Source organism: Elgaria multicarinata, chromosome 7 (assembly GCF_023053635.1).
Source record: "Elgaria multicarinata webbii isolate HBS135686 ecotype San Diego chromosome 7, rElgMul1.1.pri, whole genome shotgun sequence".
Lineage (NCBI taxonomy): Eukaryota > Metazoa > Chordata > Lepidosauria > Squamata > Anguidae > Elgaria > Elgaria multicarinata.
The window spans coordinates 114,804,139-114,825,786 of NC_086177.1; the positions used below are offsets into that span (position 1 = coordinate 114,804,139).

Consider the following 21,648-nt stretch of genomic DNA (forward strand, 5'->3'; position numbering starts at 1 on the left):
GTGCCACGTCTTCTCCGTGGGTGAGAGCCCAAGGAATCTCTCGCTCTCCCAAACTAATGACTTTTTCCAGAAGATGGTTCTGCACCGGAGTTTAGCATCTGCCCTGTACACCACGTGCAATAAGTAAAACCCCAGAGGCACCCATCGGAAGGCCAAGATCACCATAGGCCCCGTGTTTGGCCAAGTCCTGGGAAGAAGCCACACTTTGGTCAATCACACACATACACAGAGACAGCATGGTTTGGCAATTATTTCTTTTAAACTACATTACATACAGAAACTTCAAACAAACGCAGACCACAAAGGAACAAAATAAATCATTCCCAACAACATTAAAACCATTCCTCATTTTAAAAGCCATTTAGGTATATGCGTAGTGCTTACAAAGATGGGGAAGACACATGGATGGAACGGGAGCAGCGGAAGCCATGAACGGGGGCCCCCAGCTGATGTGCTGGAGCAGCCACTGCCCCTTGCTAACTCTTCTTGCCCCACGCCTCCCTGGCCAGCCTGTGGGTGGTGGCGACGTAGGCGGCATCCCTGCAATAGAATAGTGCCCGGAGACTAAACCCACAGCCCATCGCTGTTTTCATCTCTATGTCTGCAGGAGCTTCCAGCTGGATTCCAAGGTCCAACAGAGAACCCCTCTCTCCACAAAAACAGCCAAAAAATAAAATAAAAAAAAAATTAACAGGAACACAAATAGTGAAAATCAGGCCAAGTACAAAGGACATACGATCTTGCAAACAAACCATTAGTAATCTTCTTAAATTATTTTAAACTCTACATTCGCTAGTTAAATAAATTACCCACAGTGAATACTGTAAGGAGGTTTGTGGTCTGCCAGTCATCAGGTCCTGGCATGGAGAAGCATGCTACAATCTTTAGGTGTCTAGCACAGAACTAGACAGGTAAGGCTCAGCTACCAAGTAGAAGTTGGACAGAGTCCCGTAGTAAGGACAGGGCAACCTATGAGGAGGAGATGGGTGAAGAGGAAGAATGAGAGTGGAAGCAGAAAAGCAAAGGTGTTGGCAGTGGTCAGCCTGGCTGGCCGGTGTGCCCACGGAGGCCCGATCACACAACAAATGGTTTCCAACAGGACACAGCAAGTATGGATATGACGCTCTTGCAAAGTCAAGTCCTGGCAACATACACCTGCTCCCCTTCCAAACATTTTGTCCTTCACTATTTAGTGTTTTTCAGCCAAGACAGGTCACAGCTGTTCTCTACATTTCAGATCTTCAGCACCAGAACATGGGAGAGTTCTGTGGGCAGATTCACCTAGCATGTGGCCTTTAGAGAGGATTAGCCATTACCATAACAAGATCATGCCTAAGCAGCTGCTGCAAGTTAAGAAGAACAATCCATTCCAACCCATTTGCCACTATTATTATGTCTCTCTCCCATGCCCACAAACAGACCTGCCCTGATTCTGGAGACTCAGGAGCTTGGCAATAGATTCAATCCTATCCCCCAGCCCATCAACAACACGGAGTGGGGTGCCTCCTGCCTCCTTTCATTTACAAAGGGAAAGGAAGTCAACTTATGAACTGCTCCCAATTGGTGTCTTCTAAGCTAGTTCTTCACAAGATAAAGACCAGCCGTGCTGAGATAACCAGCCACTAAACCTCTTTGCAGAGAAATCTTTTAGGAAGAGAAAGATGCAGCCACAGGCTTGTTTTTGAGTCAAAGGGGAGATATACTGCAGCCACATATAATTCAGAAATGTCTGGATGGGAAAACCTACATCAAAATACCCCCATATCTGGAGAGGAGCCAACAGGTACAGCCCGTAGGCCTCAGCAGTGTGGCTCAACTGCACTTCACAAAAAATGGATGCACATCACAAGCCTCTGGCTCGCACCAGCAACCAACCATTTTTCCTGCCAGATGTGCAGAAAGTTTTAGCTTAAGCTGCTCCAGAACCCTTGCACAAAGTAGTGATGTCTTTGGGGCAATGATGACTGACTACCTCTGTGTTGGCCATGTCGGGGTTGTAGAATGTGACTGTTTTGGAGAGCCTGACAGTCTTCCTATCAAACTAAGAGAAAAGTACAGTCACAACAGCACGCCTTTAGGATTCAGCAATGATTATTCCGGGGATTTTGCCTCATCACCACAGATGAAAACTAGCATTTCAGCTAACTCCCAATATTAGGGCAGACACAGTTCACTTTTACAGACCATTACGATTAAGGAAGGGATGGCCATCTGTGAAAACCCATCAGTTTCAGCCTGGTGAAACTAGAGAAACAGACCTATATTTTTTTAAGGGGCTGTCACTCAGCAGAGAAAGTCCACACAAGCTGATCTCTGTGGGATGATTGCCCAAACCTTCACTTTAGAATTAGTGTTTTAAAAATACTGACAGATGTTCTGAAGTAAGACCCTATGGTAGAGAGGGAAAGAGCTCCGCTCTATGCCATCATGTTTTGAAGCCCAAAGAACACTCCAAAAGTGCTTTGCACACTCAGAATGAATGCCATGAACTCCCCTTTCTATTGGTATTCTCCCAGGCACTCCAGTTCCTTGTGCCTATTCGACAAAATCATTTATATTCTCCGCTTCCCCCAAGCCCTGATTACTTCCATCTTTTTAAGAGGGGCTACAGACCTGCTGGCAGCAGCATCGGCTAAAAACAAGGGAAGAAGCCATCTGCCTCCACATGAAAGTCGGACTGTGCAAGTCAGCAGCACTTGCCAGGCAAAAATACCTTCCCTTAACTATGGTGGCCTCTTCAACGCCCTGGCAGTATCAGAGTCAGAAGGTGCTAATGCACACAAGCTGCTCAGCCATGTGCCCAACCACAGGAGGGTGCGGGTGGAGGGCTCTACGTACAGCTTTCACATTGTAGGCATCAAGAAAACTCTTCTTTCCCTAGAGAGGCACCGATTGTGGAATGACCAATTGCCTTTTCCATTTGACAAGTTGAGTTTTCCTACTGCCTTCCCAAAATTGGCTGCAAGAAGAGGGAGAACTGCTAGCAGCTTTCCTCTTTCTGAAGTTATCCCCTCAAATCACACTCGAAAGTGAGGCTAACGTGTCTGGTGTTTCCAATTTTTTCAAGAGCACCTACAGGACTATTGATTGGGGCAGGGCAGGGTCTTCTCCATGGCACATCTTCTCTGATGCAAGGATGACGTGAAATACTAATACTGGAAGGAGCCTGAAACCAGTACTGCCATCTTCCTCATGTGCAGCGTGTGTGCTTCAGCCCAGGGGTCGTATCTTGATTCCAAGGTGCTCTGTGGTGGCTTGCATTCCCAAATACAAGGAAGATGGCTCTGGGCCAGCCAGACATAACCCTGCTCTCAGCCATTTCAAACAAGTGTGCTCTTCTCCAGAGGTCATTTGAAAAGGGCATTCCTGCAGGCCATCAGGTACGAGGAAGAACCTCTTAGGAAAAGTCATATGAACGTAACACAGTTTACTTCATAAAGACTGAGAGGTAGTTCTTGGTTCAGAGTCATTGCGATTAAAGATCTCAGGGCAAGAGGTTTTAGATATGCACGCATTTGGGACTTTGACTAACCTGGCCCAATAATAAACTCTCCCTAATTCGGCAATCATCACCAAAGGAAACAGCTGCATGTATGGTTGATACGTTCTTCCTTGAAGCATACAGCTGTTTATCTTACAACTCAAGTCAAGGAAACCCACGTATCCCACTCCTACTAAAAGCAGAAGTTCTATCGTCAAGGTTCTGAGGCCAGGGGCTGCATCTGAGAGGACTAAAGGACAGCCAGGCAAGCCAACCCTCACAAAGCCATGAAAATGCCAGGGGCTGGAACATCCCAGCGACACCCTGCTAAATAGTTTACCAGACCTCTCTTGTAGTAATACTGGCACACTTTGCTTTTTATGAACATAGCCCAGTCAGACACAAAAGGGGTGTCAAGCACTTGGCATGGCACATACCATGGCTGGTGGGCTGCACATATGGATCACAGTTGGACAGGCCTGTCTACTCCCAGGGCCACCACAGACTCACACTCAGGTTTCTAAATTTTTTTTAATATGCTTGTTCACCACGTCTATTACGATTGGAGGTTGAAGGGGAAAAGGAGGGACATGAAGGCTGGCAGCAGAAACTTCTGTTACCCTTTAACAGCACAAGTTCCAGGGAAGAAAGCACCTGCCACAGATTCTCATACATTTTACAAAACATACCTGATCCAGTTTAGTCCATATAAAGTGTAAATTACCACCAAATGTAGCTTCCTTTTAAAAAAAAAAGTGGGATGAGGTATGAAGGAGAGGGAAGAAAATAATCTTGAATGCACAGTATTAATGTATGAGTTCCTCATGATACATCTAGGCTTCATCCACCACCAACTCCCCCACCCCACTTTAAAATATGTTTAAGAGCATCAAGCAAAATATCCCTGTAGATCTCGTTGAAATTTGGTGAACGGCCCCCACTATCCTCATCCATAAACTTGCTATATATTTATTTTACATACATAAAATCACATTGTAAAATTGCATAATTACTAGAAGAGCCTGTTAAGTCATTTGCACAAAGGAAAAAAAAAAGATTTTCAAAGTATTGGGAAAGTTCCCAAAACGGACAGAATAAATCACCCTGCATTCCGAGAAGTCTGCACTGATTTGGGTTGGTTCTATGCACGTTCTTGTCTAGTCTGTCGGATCACGCCTGCTTTGGGGTGGGGTGGGGGGCGGGGGAGAGAGAGAACAGGATGAATAGGGCAACATTGGGAACGATGGAAAGGGATCTGGGGGTTATTTCATTGTGAAGTGCAATTCAAGCCACAGCGAGGGGGGGGGGCACTTCCTCCTAGAAAGGGCTGCCAACTTTTTAGGATCCATTTGTCGTCACTAAGCTTCTAGAGTTCTGACTTCATCTGAAACGCTTCTATGCCAGTCACCGACTCAACCACACAGTGAAAAGCTGGGCGAAGAATTGACACACTAGCCATAAAGCAGCTCTCTGAAGAACTTGCTACCCTTGGAATGTGGCATTTCAGCCCAGCTAGAAGCAGCCTGGCAAAATCCCCTTGTTTTGGGGTCCCTGAAGGTGTCTTGTCTACTTGAGAATCCCCCATTTATTTTATTCCAGTAAAAGCAAGGACAGAACCCACCACTCCCAGATACCGCACAATGCTTGTCCCCATCCAGGCAGAATGCCGCCCACGAGGGCGGAAGGGCACAAAGGTCCTTTCCCCCGACCCCCTCAACACGACGTTGTGGCAATCACACACAACCATGACACAGATGCAGCCTTTTCACAATGTATTGAGACTGGTGGCAGCCAGCTTGCCCCCTGGTGCTCTCAGGCTTCGTCAGTACCCTGGATCAAGCCGACTCCCCAGTCACCTGTTTCTGGCAGAGATGGAGAGAGACAAGGAAGGCAGAGACCACTCGAAGCTGTTGCTTACCACACATGCAAAACGTTCTCTTTAAAATAATCAAATAATTGTGGAATCATGAAGGGGCCGAGGCAGCCATACGAGGTAACTCTGGTTCAGTGGTGCTCTCTCTCTTCCTCTCCCCCCCCCCCCCCTCTCTCGGTCAGGCCTGGAAAATCCAAGCGTAGCTTTATGCTTACTTCTGTATCTGGAATATAAAGAGACGCAAGTTGATGTTCTTGGCTGCCAGCAATTTGTTACATTCCACAGAGTCTATGATGGGGAGCGGCACGTAGTCTGTTTCGTTGTTCTCGTTGGTAAAGACAAAGTGATAGATCACAGGGTTGATTTTCACGTCGTCGTAAGGTCCCTTGAGCAGCAGGAAAGAGCACTCCATGGCGGAGTTGATCTTACTCTTCAGAATGAGCTGGAAGGAGAGGGTCCGCTTACACGACAAGTTGGGGTTGCGCTCTGAGTCGTTAACCCGGGCCTTCAAGACCCAGTTCTGGTTCAGCACCGTGAACCTTGGAGTTTCGTAGTAGAGGCGTGTGATGAAGTCATCGGTTCGGTAAGGACGGAACTGAACCTCTGCAAGATAGCAAGAAGGGGTTGGGGGGGTGGAAGAAAGGAAAAACGCAAACAATTAGACCAGAGAAATTGGTAGTAGGAAAAAACAAAGCTGAAATTACCTGTAGCTACTGTGTGGGGCCTTCTCTGCCAGGACGTAAGGAGACAAGGGTGAGAGTAGCCATTCAGTGCTAGTTAGGGGCAGAAGCAACTGGGCTTCTTGGAGGGAGGTGGAGCAGGGAAGAGGAGAAAAGGAGATAAAACATCAATACAAGTCATCACTTAAATACTACTATACAGTTTCATCATTGCTAAAGATTTGTGGTGTGTGTGTGTGTGTGTGTGTGTGTGAGTGAGTGAGAGAGAGAGAGAGAGAGAGAGAAGTGGCAGCGAAGTTCAAATATGGTTAATGCAACCATAGCAACTGCAAATGGTACAGGTGCCTCTGCCACGAAAGAACGTTACAGCAGCAAAGTAACCAATCCAAGAACCGACACCCAATGATGGGTTTACGCCTGGAAGCTGAAGGGTCTCTACCCCGTGTTCATTCATCCAAAGGGTGTGGAAGGTGTTCTCATCACTGAAGCGTCTTCAGTCTTGTCTCACACTCAATTCTTTGCATCAACACAGCTGTGCGTAACAGAACCGTACGCGGCATAAAGAACATTTCCTCAGTAAGCCACCAACAGCAACTTGCCGTGCCCAGCGACATCACAGCTCTGATATTCAGATTCTAGCTACAAAGCTGAGCCCTCAAGAACAGAACATGGGAGGCCTCTTCAAGTACCCACTCAGGATTCCTTGGGACACTGGCAGACCGTGAAGTAGTCATATCCTCGTTCAGGATTGTAGGAAAAGGTAGTTGGAGCTCGATTCATTACAGGTGCCCATACCAACATAAAACGCAAGTGAGACAAGGCAATTCATGTAACATAGCACCTTTATTTTATTGGTAATGACAATACAGATCTTTAGATGAGCAAGGCATAGTTATGTATCACCACAATGCAAACTAAGAAATGGAGCACAGGGTGGGGTGGTGGAGAAGAAGAGACCTTCAGGTTTTCACAAGACTGCAGAAAATCCTGGGGTTAGATACATAAAGACAAAGAACAGTACACTGAATCATTCGAGGCTCTATCCAATTTTAGACCCAAATGGTTTAGCACAGTCCAGTGTCAGTCTGTTTAAACCCTTCTCCAGTAGAGTCCATAGTGCAACGAAGTATTTTGTTTTGTTCAAGTTTATCAAGATTGTTGGCTCAGTGTTTTAAAGTCTTTGGTGTACAAAACCCATGGAATCTCACAGCACAAATTCAGGGACAGGGAACCTCTGTGTGCATTTTTTTGCATTCTTCGGTGTTTCCAGAGGACCGTTAGGAGGGCACAGCAGCAATACCTGGACAAAGGAGGCGATGGAGTTATTCAAGCCACACAACCAGCCCAGTACTTTTGTTCTCTCCGCGTCAAGCAGCAACTGCCTCTCTCCGGCTAGAGGCTGTCTCCTTTCTAGAGCAGAGGAAGAGCTCCGCCCCTCTTCTCTCATGCGCAGAGGCTGCACAGTGTTCAAGGACACTGGATGGGTGGAAATGCCACCGCTGCACCCAACTTTCAACCTATACAGGTTGAACCCCACACCACCCTGCCCCTCAGCATTGCCATGAGAGCACTGCCTGGCCTTATTGCATTCGGATCTGGCACTATCAGGGTGTCAGATTGGACTGTTTGCTGCCCCACTTCCAGCTGGTAGCAATAAACTTCTCAGTAGGGAGGCAGCTGGTCACCTTGCTTCACAATCGGAGTTCACCAGGACTCCACTTTACTTTGATTTTAAGCTCTCAGCATTTTCTCTAACTTGGCTAAGACAAACACAATCATCATTTCAGGTTGCAGCACATGCTGGATCAAGGAGGATCTACTACCATTTTTTGGCGGGAGACAGCAGGTTGAATCCAAGCAGATCCTCTCTGTAGGAAAGGTGAACATTACAGCAAAAGAAATGGGATTTCAGCATCTATTTTCCTCCCACCTTCAAGAAATCCCACAGCAATTTACAGAAACGTTTCCAGACATTCTGCAGAACACGCTTGTAAGCCCATTTGAGGGTCCATACTAGTGGAGTCAGAAGCTTACCTGCAAAACTAACTTAGCTCCATCAGGTTGAATGGCAGTTTCCTTTAAACCTGAATATCTTTGTGGCTCCCATACTTAAGAAAAATCACGCAGATGGTAGCTTTGTGCACTAGGTCCAGAAAACCAGGAAAGTACTCCACACTGGGAAAGTATGGGTCATTTTAAGCTCCTGAGGGAGAACCCCCAACAAAACTTTCAGAATACGTACAAGCAACCACATGATCAACCAACCCACCGAAAAGGAATCAGGACCTAAGACAGAAGTGCCATAATCCTTTATTCCACAAGAAAAGGCTTTTGTGCAGAGAGTTAAGAATCAAGTGCATGCTATTAATACATCAGAATCTCAAACTGGAGAGAATTCAATATTGAGAGTGAGCACGCACACGCACACACGCAGTAGCAGAATCAACATCAGTTTTAATCCTAAGTCTGTGGCTTTGCCTGCCAGCCCACTAAATGCAACTATAGCACCTTACCTGCAGCTAGGTGGGGTCCTCGTTCCACACGACATCAGCGCTGCTCAATGGACTAATCAACAATAGGGAGAACGCCAAAGAACCAGTCAGTTCTGCTCAAACGGCCCAAGTGCCAGCAGCTGTGCAAAGGCCTTGCAACTTCCCCCACCCCTTCTCTTCCCCACCCTCAGCGTCACATATAACATTTCAGACACACACACACACACACACACACACACACACACAGGTCCGTCCTTAAACCTGAGCTCTCAAGCAGACAGGGAGGTTTCCTGGAGCAGACATTTGGTGTAGTAGCCCTGTCTGCTCAGCCAAGTTCCCACTCTTCTGATCTAGAGGTACAGTTGCTGCATGTTGCATAAGAGAAACAAGTTCATCAAAAGACAATTGGCACGAACGGTTAAAAGGAAAGACACAGAATGAAAAACTCGAAAAATTCAACGTCAACCACTGCAGGTTTTTTTTTGTCTATAGCAAATCCAGATCCCAATAATTACCTGTATAGCCAATCTTTTCAAAGCTGAGTAGGCCAAAGATGCTGTTGTACAGCTGCATCTCCTTTTTATGCGTTTGGTCCATTTCATCCAAAATCTCCATCAGCTCATTCCCAGTCTTGGTTGGGTGGGTGCATTCTGCCTCGTGTACTGTCAGCTCATGGTAAGGACCCTGCCATGGGCATCCAATCCGCTTGTACTTGCACCGAGAGACCCTGGAGTTTAAAAGGAAGATAAAACTCAAATGAATAGCATCTTGAGTGTGATGCAAAGACTAAAGCACAAAAGAAACCACAAAGGGACACTGATGAGGCTTAGTACAACAAGAACTCTCAACACACAACACATGAAAAAGAAGACCCTCACATTCTGATCCCTGATCTTCAAGATGCACAACTGACACACCCTTTTCCTTGCCAAGCAATGCTGCAGTGGCCACAGATTCTCAGCACGGATGTTAAGAGGTCTCAAAACAGACAAACTCTTTTTTGTTTCGTTCAAGTTTATCAAGATTGTTGGCTCAGTGTTTTAAAATCTTTGGTGTACAAAACCCGTGGAGTCTCACAGCACAAATTCAGGGACAGGGAACCTCTGTGTGCATTTTTGCATTCTTTGGTGTTTCCAGAGGACCATTAGGAGGACACAGCAGTAATACCTGGACAAAGGAGGCGATGGGAGTTATTCAAGCCACACAATCAGCCCAGTACTTTTGTTCTCTCCATGTCAAGTAGCAACTGCCTTTCCAGCTAGAGGCCTTCTTTCTAGAGCAGAGAAAGAGCTCCGCCCCCTTCTCTCACGCGCAGAGGCTGCACAATGCCCAAGAACACTGGATGGGTGGAACGCCACCCCTGCACCCAACTTTCAACCAATGCAGGTTGAACCCCACTCTTCCCTGCCCTTCAGCATTGCCATGAGAGCACATATTAAGCAGCAGCACTGAAGCGGAACACATCTGGTTTTCTAAGGTTTGCCTATGTACTCAAAATGTATTGTTTAAATTGCTTTTTGCTCAAATGTTCTTAATGGATTTGTGCACACAACACAGCTTACATTGTAGTGAGGATGGGAGGGGGAGATATGGCAAGGTAAGAGACAACTTTAAAGAACTCTGATATTCTTCAATGCAATGATTTGCTTGCGTAATGTTGACAGGCAGTTCTCTCAATATCCCTTCATCATCTTTTAACAGAAAAATCACCAGGCATAGAGTCCTGAGACTAAAGAGCGTTTCCTCATAAGGAAGCCCACTCCTTGTTCATTCAACAGTGTGATCCTGCGCATGTCCTTCAAGAAACAAGCCCCACTGTGTTCAATGCATCTTACTATCAATCATGCAGTAGGCTGCAGCCTCCATTTTGACATCACTACAACTCTAGGATGTAATTTCTGAGATGACACACCCAGAAATGTACTCCATGTTCCAAATGTAAGGCATTATGATTCTGGCAGTTTTATTTTCCTAAGATTTTTATTTTATTTTCCCAATAATCTGAAGCATGACATTTGTAGTGGTTTTTTAAAAAAACAAAAAACAAAAAACACAACCCTATCATGATACCTCTATTTAGTTGCATTGAATCTCCTCTTCAGTGCATCACATGATTTCCCCTTGTCACAGCTTAATAAGATTCCCCACTGTCACAGCCTTTGTAAGGACAGCATCACAGAATTCAACCCCATGGATGACATGGTACAACACCCCATTTTTCTATCAACACCACTCCAAGGCCTGCCTGCACCACCCTGTTCCTGCTGTAATAATTTATAGCAGATTGTGTTGCATTCAACTTCAGCAAATGTCACAGCAAGGCTGTTTACCTGTCCTGGCATTCTTCTTTCTGGTGTCTTTCCAGAAGAGAGCGAGGAAACTGCCGCATGCAGAAGCCACATTCTGACGGCAGCTCGCTCACTGCTTTTTCGACGGCAAGATTTCGGCAGCATAGGCTTTTGCTGATCTCACAGCGACAGTTGGGACATGTAGCCTGTTCCTCCTTCAGCCGGGCATCTGCCAGTAGGTGGATGAAACACCCAGCACACATCAAGTGACCATTTGTACACTGTAGCAAAAGGGAAATCAGAACTTCAGAGGCCTTCTAGGAGGGGCATCACAAAAGATTCACTCCGCTCCTGCATTATGCTTGAATTCTAGTTAGCTGATTATGTTTGTACTTCTATCCCACTCTTCCTTGTTTTAAGGTTTCCCCATCATGGCACTTCTCGGGTCTTTAAACCTTAAACATGCATTTGCTCAATAAAGCACCTTATTGTATTCCGGAACAAAACTACGAAAGGAAGAAGATACTGTCTTTAATGAGAAAGAGACAAACTAACTCAGAAGACAATCCTCTTTTCCTTATGAATGTTCTTGCTTCAAACTCAGCCATTCTTCTAGCTTAAATCTGAAGTACTAAGTTTTGGTCTCAGTCTATCTCAGAACTAGAAGAGTTAAGATTAGTTTTGACAGCATGAGTCAAGGAAAATTATGGAACACTGTCTTGAAATAGTTTTGCTATCGAACTGACTGAGCAGCTTCAAACTCGGAAAGTCTGCTGTCCAAAAGTAGTACACATTCTTCAGGCTATCGAGTCCCAACAGGTAGAGTTTAATTAAAAATTACTGAACACAAAGCTGGAAAGTGCAGGTGTCATTTTGCCAAGTGGGACATTCTGCATATTTACAGACAGACCTAACAGTTATGCCTCTTTCTTCAGTTATAATCTCTTGTCAACTTAAAATCCCTTCTCAAGAAAGTTCCCTCCTCCTTCACTAACTCAGATATAGAGCATAGTCAAAGAAAAGTGAACTTCAGAGACCAGACTACACTGAAGCAGCCATCCTAAACACACGTCATTGGGGGTGAGCCCTATTGAACACTCTGAGTAAACATGCATAGGATTGTGCTGTTAAAGAATTACCCTCAGGAGGCTTGGATGGTCCTAGAATATGCGGTCTCTCAAATTCTTGCTGTTACATAAAAATTTAGTAGATACCAATCTGAACGGAATGTGTTTGGGCATGCAGATTAAAATCCAACTTTATGCAACCAAAGGGTAGATTTGCAGGCCACCATCTTGGCTCTAGACTTATAGTTCAGGTGTAATAGTATTTATTATTTGGTTTGATTGGTACCTCATACCTTTCTACCAAGAAAAATGTAACTTAAGGCAGAAAGGACTACATGCTATACAGCCCAGTTTAATGATAGGATACAGCAGTCTTCCCACGCTAGAGATGTAAAATTTCCAGAAATATTGAAGCGATGGAGGAAAAAAATTCTGGGGCGGGGGGGGATTTCAGGAAAAAACGGTAATTTTCAGAAAAATAAAAAAATGCAATTATTAACACTTTTTGCAGATTGAAAGTCACTTTGTTACTTTAGGAACAGAAAATGTAATTGTGTACAAGTTGGTTTGGCATAAAATTATTACATTTAGTATATTAAAAGTACAGTGCAAAGAATTACAAATTGAATTTACTTCTTTAAATTTTTAATTTTTTGGTAACAAATGGAGCTACAAGCTCCTGAACTGTAAGGAACCTCTTTGGTTTTGCCAGTTTATGAGGAGCAGGCAAAAAACAATTTAAAAAACTAGAAGAAGCCATCAACATTACTAACAAAGACAATTATTTATGTCTCTGCTAGTCCTTCACAGTGTCAAGCGGACTTAAAGGACCCATTCCCATAAAAAGAAATGAGAAAAAGGCAGGGACCAAGATTAAATGAATATGCAAGAAATTTAATCAGACTCGTTTTCTGAGCTATCGTTATCACTATCCGTTTCAGTCTCTGCTTCAATGGCAGTGCTGCCCCCTAGAGGCTGAAATGCATCTTGCTCTTGCATTTGACAGTTGTATTCTCAGTTCGCAACCTAGGACTTGCTTGTCCTTGGTGCACAGAAATTGTAATAATCTGATACTGTACATAGCTTTTAGAAATTATTTGGAGAAGTAAATATCTGAACACTTTGTCTTAAACATTTTATTCATCATGCTAAAATAAAACATTCCATAATCCATTTTTTCTTAATCTTTTCAATTTTTCGGGGGAAAAACAAAGACGACTTCGGAAAAAAATGTTTCCCCCCTAATCTTTCTAGTTTTTTCCTGGGCCTTCACATCTCTATCCACAACCACTATTTAGTTAAAGGATCTTGGATTAATTGATTTCATTTCTATACCACCCAATAGCTGAAGCTCTGGCTCAGTCAAAGGCAGACATAGAAACTCAGAATTTTACTAGATCAAGACTGGAGCAAATGACCAAGGCAGTAATTACGCTACCAAAGAAGTCACACCCAGGAAATGTATCCCCAGTTATTAGCATACATTAGACTCTACTGACAGAAAATAGTTCAACCATCATTTTACCCCTCTATTGTAGTATCACAGCACTGCACTATTTGTGTGTGTGTGTGTATATACATCACTACATTTACTTCCACCCTCACCCCACAATGCTGTACCAGGCGAAGAACAGGTCAGAAGAACAACACCACGCAGTGTGCGGCCACGGTAAAGAAGGCAAACACCATGTTAGGCATTAGAAGAAAAGGAATAGAGAATAAAATGGCCAGTAACGTACTGCCTTTATACAAATCAATGGTGCGACCACTCTTAGAATACTGTGTACAGTTCTGGTCACCACACCTAAAAAGGATATTACAGAGCTGGAACAAGTGCAGAAAAGGGCAACTCAAATGAGTAAGGGGCTGGAGAATTTCCACTACGAGGGAAGGTTACATCAACTGGGATTGTTTAGCTTGGAGACGAGGAGGCTAAGGGGAGACATGCTAGAAGTGAATGTGGACAGGGAGTCATTTTCCTTCCTCTCTCAAAATACTGGAACCCAATGGGGTCATTATCCCATGAAACTGATTGATGGGAGATCCAGGACAAATAAAAGTAAGTACTTCTTCACACAGCACATAGTTAAATTATGGAACTCACTAGCACAAGATGTAGTGATGGCCACCAATTTGGATGGCTTTAAAAGGGGGTTGGATAAATTCCTAGAGGAGGAGAAGGCTATCAATGGCTACTAGCCCTGATGGTTGTGTGCTATCTCCAGTATTCGAGGCAATAAGCCTGTGTGCACCAGTTGCTGGAGAACATGGGTGGGAAGGTGCTGTTGCATGTCCTGCTTTGTTGGTCCCTGGCCGACGGCTGGTTGGCCACTGTGTGAACCGAGTGCTGGACTAGAAGGACCCTTGGTCTGATCCAGCATCAGGGCTCTTCTTATGTTCTTATTCTGCAATTGCTAAGATGGCCATTTGCCACCTTATCCTGTCTGTGGAAAGACTGGCAATATTGAGACAAAAAAGTACACGCCACACCTGGTACAAAGGGTTCACAACGTATCTGGGCAACGTTCAGTCAATAGGGGATGTGTGACATTCACACAAGGATTCTCAAGGAGCCAGCTACCGTATTTCTTCGATTGTAAGACGCCATCGATTGTAAGACACACACTAACTTCAGTACCACCAACAGAAAAAAAGCTTTGATTCTAAGAAATAATAAATGCACCCGCAATTCTAAGACGCACCCCGTTTTTAGAGATGTTTATATGGGGGAAAAAGTGTGTCTTAGAATCGAAGAAATACAGTATATGATCAGACACTGGTAGTTATCATGCAGAAGCACATGACACCTCAAGAGGTGGTCACCAGGGATTGTATCACTAGCAGAGCTAGGCAGTACCTGACATCACAATAGAACTGAGAAAAAGCAAGTTAAGGCAAGGACATGGAGCCCCACAAAAGGCAATGAGATGTAGTGGGTTTGAATATGGGAACCCCAGTTTCAAATACACACTCAAGTGCTTGAGCAGGTCACTGGCCCAACTTACACATAACAACCCAGTGTCTTTTTTAAATCATGGTTTGTCATGAACAAACAGTGTACTAGTTCATGCAGATCAATTGCTCCCACTGCCAGAGAGAGAAAGACAAGTCAAAGCTCCAGGTTCAGACAGTATGCTAAACAAACAGGAGCAAAGAGACAGTGATCGAGCCGTGGTGGCTACCAAACAAGAATATGGCGTCGCTATGCTGTGAACAGCATAGAACTACCTAATCTGAGCAATGTGACTGGTAAGAGGAGACTGACTACCCTAGCCAAATAAGACTTATTCCCTCAGAACAGGATTACAATTGCCTCTGGTAGCCTTGTAGACCTTTCAGTGGCGTCCTGAACGATTGGTTTAAAACTATGAACTACTTGACCTAAAGGCAGAATGGAAGAGCTGTGCCACAGGGCCAGGATCCAAGATGATGTACTTCAGACTAAATTCTTAGGAAACTCCGAGCCTTTCGAAACTGGCTTCTCTACAAACCAACTGGCCAGCACGGAAGGCTCCTGTGTAATTTCACATGAGACTTCTCTTACCAGTTCCTTCCCACAACTAGGAAAAGGGGGATTCCTTATTTCATGCTGCTGAGCACTGGAGCCAGCAGCGGAAATGCTTCTGCTATCTCCAAAATTCAGTGCTTTAAAAACAAAACAACCTTCTCATAAGGCACTGAACAGAGGCCATCGCCAAAGCCTTTTTTCGGCTCCAAATCCCAGCACAGTACGAGAGATCCAGCTTGCCACCCACACAAGTTCTCTGGTATGCATGTAGGTTTTTGAAAAGACGAGTCACGTGTGACCACAAATTATGGCTTATCTAATAAGCCAAGCCAAAGTTTGTGGCCCAGTACTTGTGTAATATAACCAGTGTGTGTTGAGTTTAGGAATGAGTTCAAATCCTTGCTCCGCCAAAGTATTGGACAAATAACTCTCTCAGCTTCAATTCTGCTGTCCAAAGAATGGTAATAGCAAATTAGCTGTAATAAAACAAGATTGCAAAGCACTTCGCACATTGTAAGGATTACATATAAACAGTAAGTCTTAAATGTATTTATAACTCCCGAGCTCTTTGGGAAGGACACCCTTTCTAGAACATTGACTGCATTCAAGGTTACCAGTCAACACTGTACTCTATAATTAATCTGTTTACACTCCCAAAATGCACTGCTTCCTCCTTTCAAGCCATTTGTTTTAAACTAAGTTGCACAATTACCTAGGGAAGTAACTACATCATGCAACCATTGTCCACTCTTCAGTTCTCTTTGTTCCAAACTTTCTAGGGCACCCTTCCCCAAGTGGTGCTCCTCAGATGTTTTGGCCAGTGTGGTGTAGTGGCTAAGGTGTTGGACTGGGAGCTCCAGGTTCTAGTCCCCACTCGGCCATGGAAACCCACTGGGTGACTTTGGGTCAGTCACATACTCTCAGCCCAACCTACCTCACAGGGTTGTTGTTTTGATGATAACAGGAAGAGGATTATGTACATCCCCTTGGGTTCCTTGGAGGAAAAAAGGCGGGATGTAAATATATATATTTATTAATAATAATAATTTCAAACTCTCCTGGCTAGGGCTGACTAGGGCTATTGGGAGGTGAAAACTAAAAAAATCAGGAAGGCACCAGGTTGGGGAAGGGTGTTGTAGGGCACTGATCTTTAAGTGGTGTGTCAGGACACATGACTAGGTCTCAGCTTCACCCAACATAGGCCACAACAGCAGCATAAATAAATACAATAAAAATTTAAGTAATCTCCAGATATATGTTTGGACTAAAAGTGTGACCCGGGTCTGAAACATTAAAAGATTACTGCTCCAGAGCAATTTTACCTACAGCGTAAAGCAAACCAACATGCTACTGATGGAGATCAGCAACGGCTAACAATTTTGAACACAATAAATCTCTCGTTATTAACAAACTGCTGCATTCTGTCCCAATGTTCACCTCTCATGAGTTATTTGGTCAGACTCATATAAGTTAACCAAGAGGATTCTCCTTAGTACAATTATAGAGAAGGTCTCTGTCTGTGACCTTCAAAGATCGCACACATCCCAGAACACATGAAACGGAGTGGAGGAACAACCCAGACTCCATTATGCCAATTGCGGGGGTAAAAGCATCCTACTGTAGCCTGACAAAGCTAAACAGTGCCTTTCTTGCAGGACCCTTCCAAGTCACAAAAGGATTGCCAGTTCGTATCATAACCAGGTCATCCTTGTATAAAAATCCTACCAACTAAGCAGGCACTTCAAACTTCAAGGATACTTGCTAAGGCATAGCAGCGCTAAACGTAAGTCTGAGACACCCCTCCAGTTTCACCAGTTTATTTATTACATTTTTATACCGCCCAATAGCCGAAGCTCTCTGGGCGGTTCACAAAAATTAAAACCATAATAAAAGATAACCAGGATAAAACCACGCAGGATGCTGAGTAGCAGTCGGTGGGATAAATTCCCAAGCCCTGCCAGCAGAGGAATTCCAGAGTAAAACACCTTGATAACACGTTACAGAACAACCCTTCAGCAGTCCAAAAATCTTGATCTCATGCTTATTAGCTCACAAAAGCAAGCATTTGGCAACCCTCAATGCTGCATAGTACAAGGAGTGACCAAACAGCCAGGCACCTCCATTATTTGCCTATGCTACTCTCCACAAGTTTTCCACAGACAAGAAATCACAGGCTGTTGAGATGGACATTAAACAGTATGTATTTCATTTTTTTTATTCTACTTGGACACAGAGAACAGCTTGCTTTTCATGGCTGTATAGAGCTTTCAGAAAAATTGTAGTCACAGGAATTTAGGAAGCTGCGTTATACAAAGTCATGTCATAGAGCCACCTAATTCAGTATTGTTTACACTGACTAACAGCAGCTCTCCAGGGTTTCAGACAGGAGCCTTCTCCACCCACGAGGTATCAGGAATGAAGCTGGGACCTTTTGCGCAAAAAGCAGGCGCACCGCATTAGAAAATATTAGAACAGAATCAACTGATTTTACAGACCTCTGAAAATAAATTCTGAGGCTCACACTGGAGCATGACAAAAGCAAAGAGGCAATTATTTTTAATTTAAATAAAATATGTATATACAGCCTTTCCAAGATAGCTCAAAGTGGTTTACAGCCAACAAATTATAAATGTAAAAGAAAAAGCTACAAGTCAGGAATAAACATGGGAGGGGGGAGACACAGAACATCCAAATGCTGGCTTTAAGCCTTTCATGGAAAGAAGACTTCCCTATCTCTTAAGGAAAGAAGCTCCAGAAGTGGTGGGCCTTGACCATAGAGGTTCCGCTTTGGGACATTACTATCCTGACCTGCAACAGAGAAGGGATGGCGAGCAGGTATTGTTGACTACACTTCAACTTGCAAATTGGCTCATATAGGGAGAGGGGGTCCTCCAAGGCCCCAAGGTTTCAAGATCAAGACAAGCACCTTGAATTAGGCCAGAAGCAAACAGGCAGGCAGAGTACTTGATGCAAAGCAGGCTGAATGCACCTCTCAACACCTGGTAAGATATGCAGCTGCATTCTGCATCGGTTGAAGCTTCTAAGTCATTTTAGAGACCTGCCACCTAACATGGAGTCACGTACAAAACTATAACAACCAATGGACTCCAAACACAGATGCTGTATTAACGCAAGTTAATACATCAATGTACATTGATGGTGCTTTATAAATAAATAAATAATAATAATGTTATTTCCATTATTAGCATTAACTGCCTGTATTCTTATCGTAGTCCTACTATCAATAACAGTCTCTCTCTTTACTGGGATCCCAAGTCTCTTTTCGAACAGGTAATACTAACACTGGTCTTGCTCTACTAAAAAACAAGGAATTTCTGCCCTATTTTTCAGCAAGGAATTATGGGGCTGATGCAAAACTGACAGCTCTTTATGGTACAGTCAGGCAGAGAATGGCTGATATTATTAGGGTGCAATCACCAAAGTGTAACATCACCAAGGCGATGACCTTTGCATTTACGGTCTTAACCAAGGCAAGTCACATGCTGCTATCACATGTTCTGTGCTTCTGGTTCACACTCAGCTCCTTTTAGTTCAAGTCTCTGTTCTGCACCAATTAAGTGCAAACATTCGAGGGGTGGGCAGGAAAGAGAACAGACTGCTTTCATGCAGTGAAACAGCCATCACTAAAGCACAACTGGACAAAAGTCCATTTCATTGTGGGCTTGTTTGCCTGGCTTGCTTGAAGAGTTCTCTGTGGCTTCTTTACCCTAAAATGCTTACAGGAATTCAATGGAGCACAGAAATGGAAAAAGGAAACTGCTCTCTGCTCATGCAAGAACCGAACGAGAGCTCAAGGAAGCAACTTGACAGAAGCCAAGGGTCAAATCTGTCTAGATAGTTTTAGTATGAATTTAGTACAAACCACACAGAGAGCTTCGGCTATTGCGTGGTATAGAAATGTAAAAAATCAATAAAATTACATAGCAAACATGGCTGAATGTTTTATGTATTTGTGAGGTGGGATGAACTCATCTACGTTCCAGTCTGGTCTCACTTGGACATCTACTTGGGGAAATAATCATTGAACAGTCAGATCCTTGGAAGTGGGATGAAATTTGAAGAGAGAACAAGGAGAAAGAAGAATAGGCCCTACTTGTGAAGTGAGAAAATTGAAACCCTTCTATAACGCTATGGGAGAAGATAAGTAAATGGTTCTCATAGTTTCTCGTAGATATTTGAGAGGAAGAATGCTGGCCTTTTAAGACACAATAACTGACCCATGGGATAGATACCTTCTGAGCCTTTTCCTACCATCACACAGCACCGTTCTGTTACAACTACCATGCCTCCTTCAAATACATACACTGCATAAAAAAGATACTAAACATAAAAAGCGGTTCTCATGGGCAGCCCTGTAAATGCACAGTATCCTAAGGAAATAAAGCAGATGAGATTGTGGAGCCAAGAGCTACCACGAAGAGCAAAAATAATGGGTGATCCCCGCCCAGCATTCTGAACAACATAAAGGATATGGATGGTGAGCCTGAACATGAGTTTAGGACAAAGGGACAAACACCATGCACAAGTTCCACCACATGAGGCAGAGTCATGGAACAGCTCACTTCTGGTTTACTATTTACATCCCACCCTTTCTCCAACAATACAAGAAAAAGTAAAATATTAACTGGAGGGGAAAGGAAGCTTAGAGCATCATATCATATCACAGAGCCCAGTCCCTTGCATCAAGCCTCTGAGCAAGGCCAGTTATGCCAGGGGTATATTTATTTATTTATTGTTTATTTATTTATTACATTTTTATACCGCTAAAGCTGTCAGCCATAAACCCTGATATAGAGATGGGTTACTGGGCTAAAAAGCAGGGCACAGAGGAAGAGGTACTGGCTGATGATTCATGTTCCATGCCGGAAAACAGAGACCTCAAACAAAACCATCCTTCTCCAGCTTGGCTTATATAAATATACTACAGCAAAAACAGTATACAAAAACCTGCACAAATATTTTTGGTAAACATAAACACTTTGTAAAAGAGGACATCCAGAACAATACAACAAATGCTGTATTTACTGAAAACACATCCTTAACCTCCATATTTATCAATTTGAATAGGTACTACTCCCCACCCCAGATACTGTACTTACCTTCATCATATGGGTTGTGCCATCCACAGCCTTATACTGAACAGGGGGAAACGGATTGATTCATAGCACTGTTCAACAATGATCATTAGCTTATAAACAAGGGTACCTGAAGACCCACTAAACCCACATTAAGTAGCTGTTTTAATAGTATTTTAAAGAAGCAGTTTTTTCTCTCTCTCCCCCCCCCACACACCCCTATTTGAACTGTTACATAATATTTTTTTGGTCAGGTATTTTCATACGCTCCTAACCTGACCAGAACTTGACGCAAAGGGGGCTGCGAGTGCAAAACACGCGAGCACAGTTGAACAACTGGGGAGCCAGGGGCCATTTTTTCACACGTTCTCCTACGAGGATACCTGGCCAGCTTAGGCGTGCTTACCTTGCATTCAGGCGTCACCTGTGCCTACCCAGATAGCCCGGCCCCTGCACGTCTACTCGGGAGTAAGCACCGCAAGAGGGGCGAGGGGGCTTAGCAGCAGAGCAGGCCAGTCTAGGGCGGCTCTCTTGGGCAGGCACCTGAGGGCGTAACGTGTGAAGCGACCCCGCAGGTCCGGCTTGGCACCTGGGAGAACAAGGGGCTGCGCGGCGTCCCAGCATCCCTTGCGCCGGGAGGTGCCCCCCCCGATAACCATTGACAGGACCCCCACCCCCCATTTGGAGGGGACGGGAGAGGGGGGGTCGTCGCCTCGCGGTGCCGCACCTGGTAGACGGAGGCCTTGGGCAGATCGAGGCACACCGTGCAGCACAGCACCGAGTAGAGCCGCTCCTCCAGCTTGACGCCGCCGCCGCCGCCGCCGCCCTCAGCCCCGCCCGGCAGCTTGAGTCGCTTCTTGGGCGGCGCGTCGGAGTCTCGGTCGCCGCCGGGCTCGGGCTGCCCCTGCCGGCCGCCGCCGCCGCCCGCTCCCGCCCCGCCAGCCCCGAGCGGCGGCCCCGGCTCCTCCGCACCGCCCGGGCCGGGCCCCGCCGCCTCCCCCAGCGCCAGCGGGCCCCCGGCGCCCGCGGCCACGACGGCGGCAGCCGCCCCCCCGCCGGGCTCGCGCTCGTCCTGCCCCGACATGCTGCGGCTGGGCTGGGCTTCAGGCGGCGCTGCGCGAGATGGGCCCTGCCGCCTCAGGCGCCGCCATCTTTGTTTGGCC

The 21,648-nt window shown here is 45.0% G+C and overlaps 1 protein-coding gene across 1 annotated transcript; it reads right to left on the minus strand.

Moving 5' to 3' along the window:
• Nucleotides 1-237: 237 nt before the first annotated feature.
• ZFTRAF1 (zinc finger TRAF-type containing 1) lies at nt 238-21,648 on the minus strand. The gene is made up of 4 exons (XM_063131236.1): nt 21,213-21,648; nt 10,857-11,095; nt 9,042-9,253; nt 238-5,957 (listed from the first exon to the last, which is right to left on the minus strand). The coding sequence occupies exons 1-4, from the start codon at nt 21,567-21,569 to the stop codon at nt 5,566-5,568; spliced, it is 1,200 nt and encodes a 399-aa protein (XP_062987306.1). The 5' UTR covers nt 21,570-21,648; the 3' UTR covers nt 238-5,565.

Excerpts from the sequence above, each read along its gene's own strand:
- ZFTRAF1 (XM_063131236.1), bottom strand. The coding sequence starts at position 21,569 with ATGTCGGGGCAGGACGAGCGCGAGCCCGGCGGGGGGGCGGCTGCCGCC. Across the intron at positions 11,096-21,212 it reads CCAAGGCCTCCGTCTACCAG|TGTACAAATGGTCACTTGAT; the intron begins GTGCGGCACCGC and ends CTTTTGCTACAG. Across the intron at positions 5,958-9,041 it reads TGAAAAGATTGGCTATACAG|AGGTTCAGTTCCGTCCTTAC; the intron begins GTAATTATTGGG and ends GCTATCTTGCAG.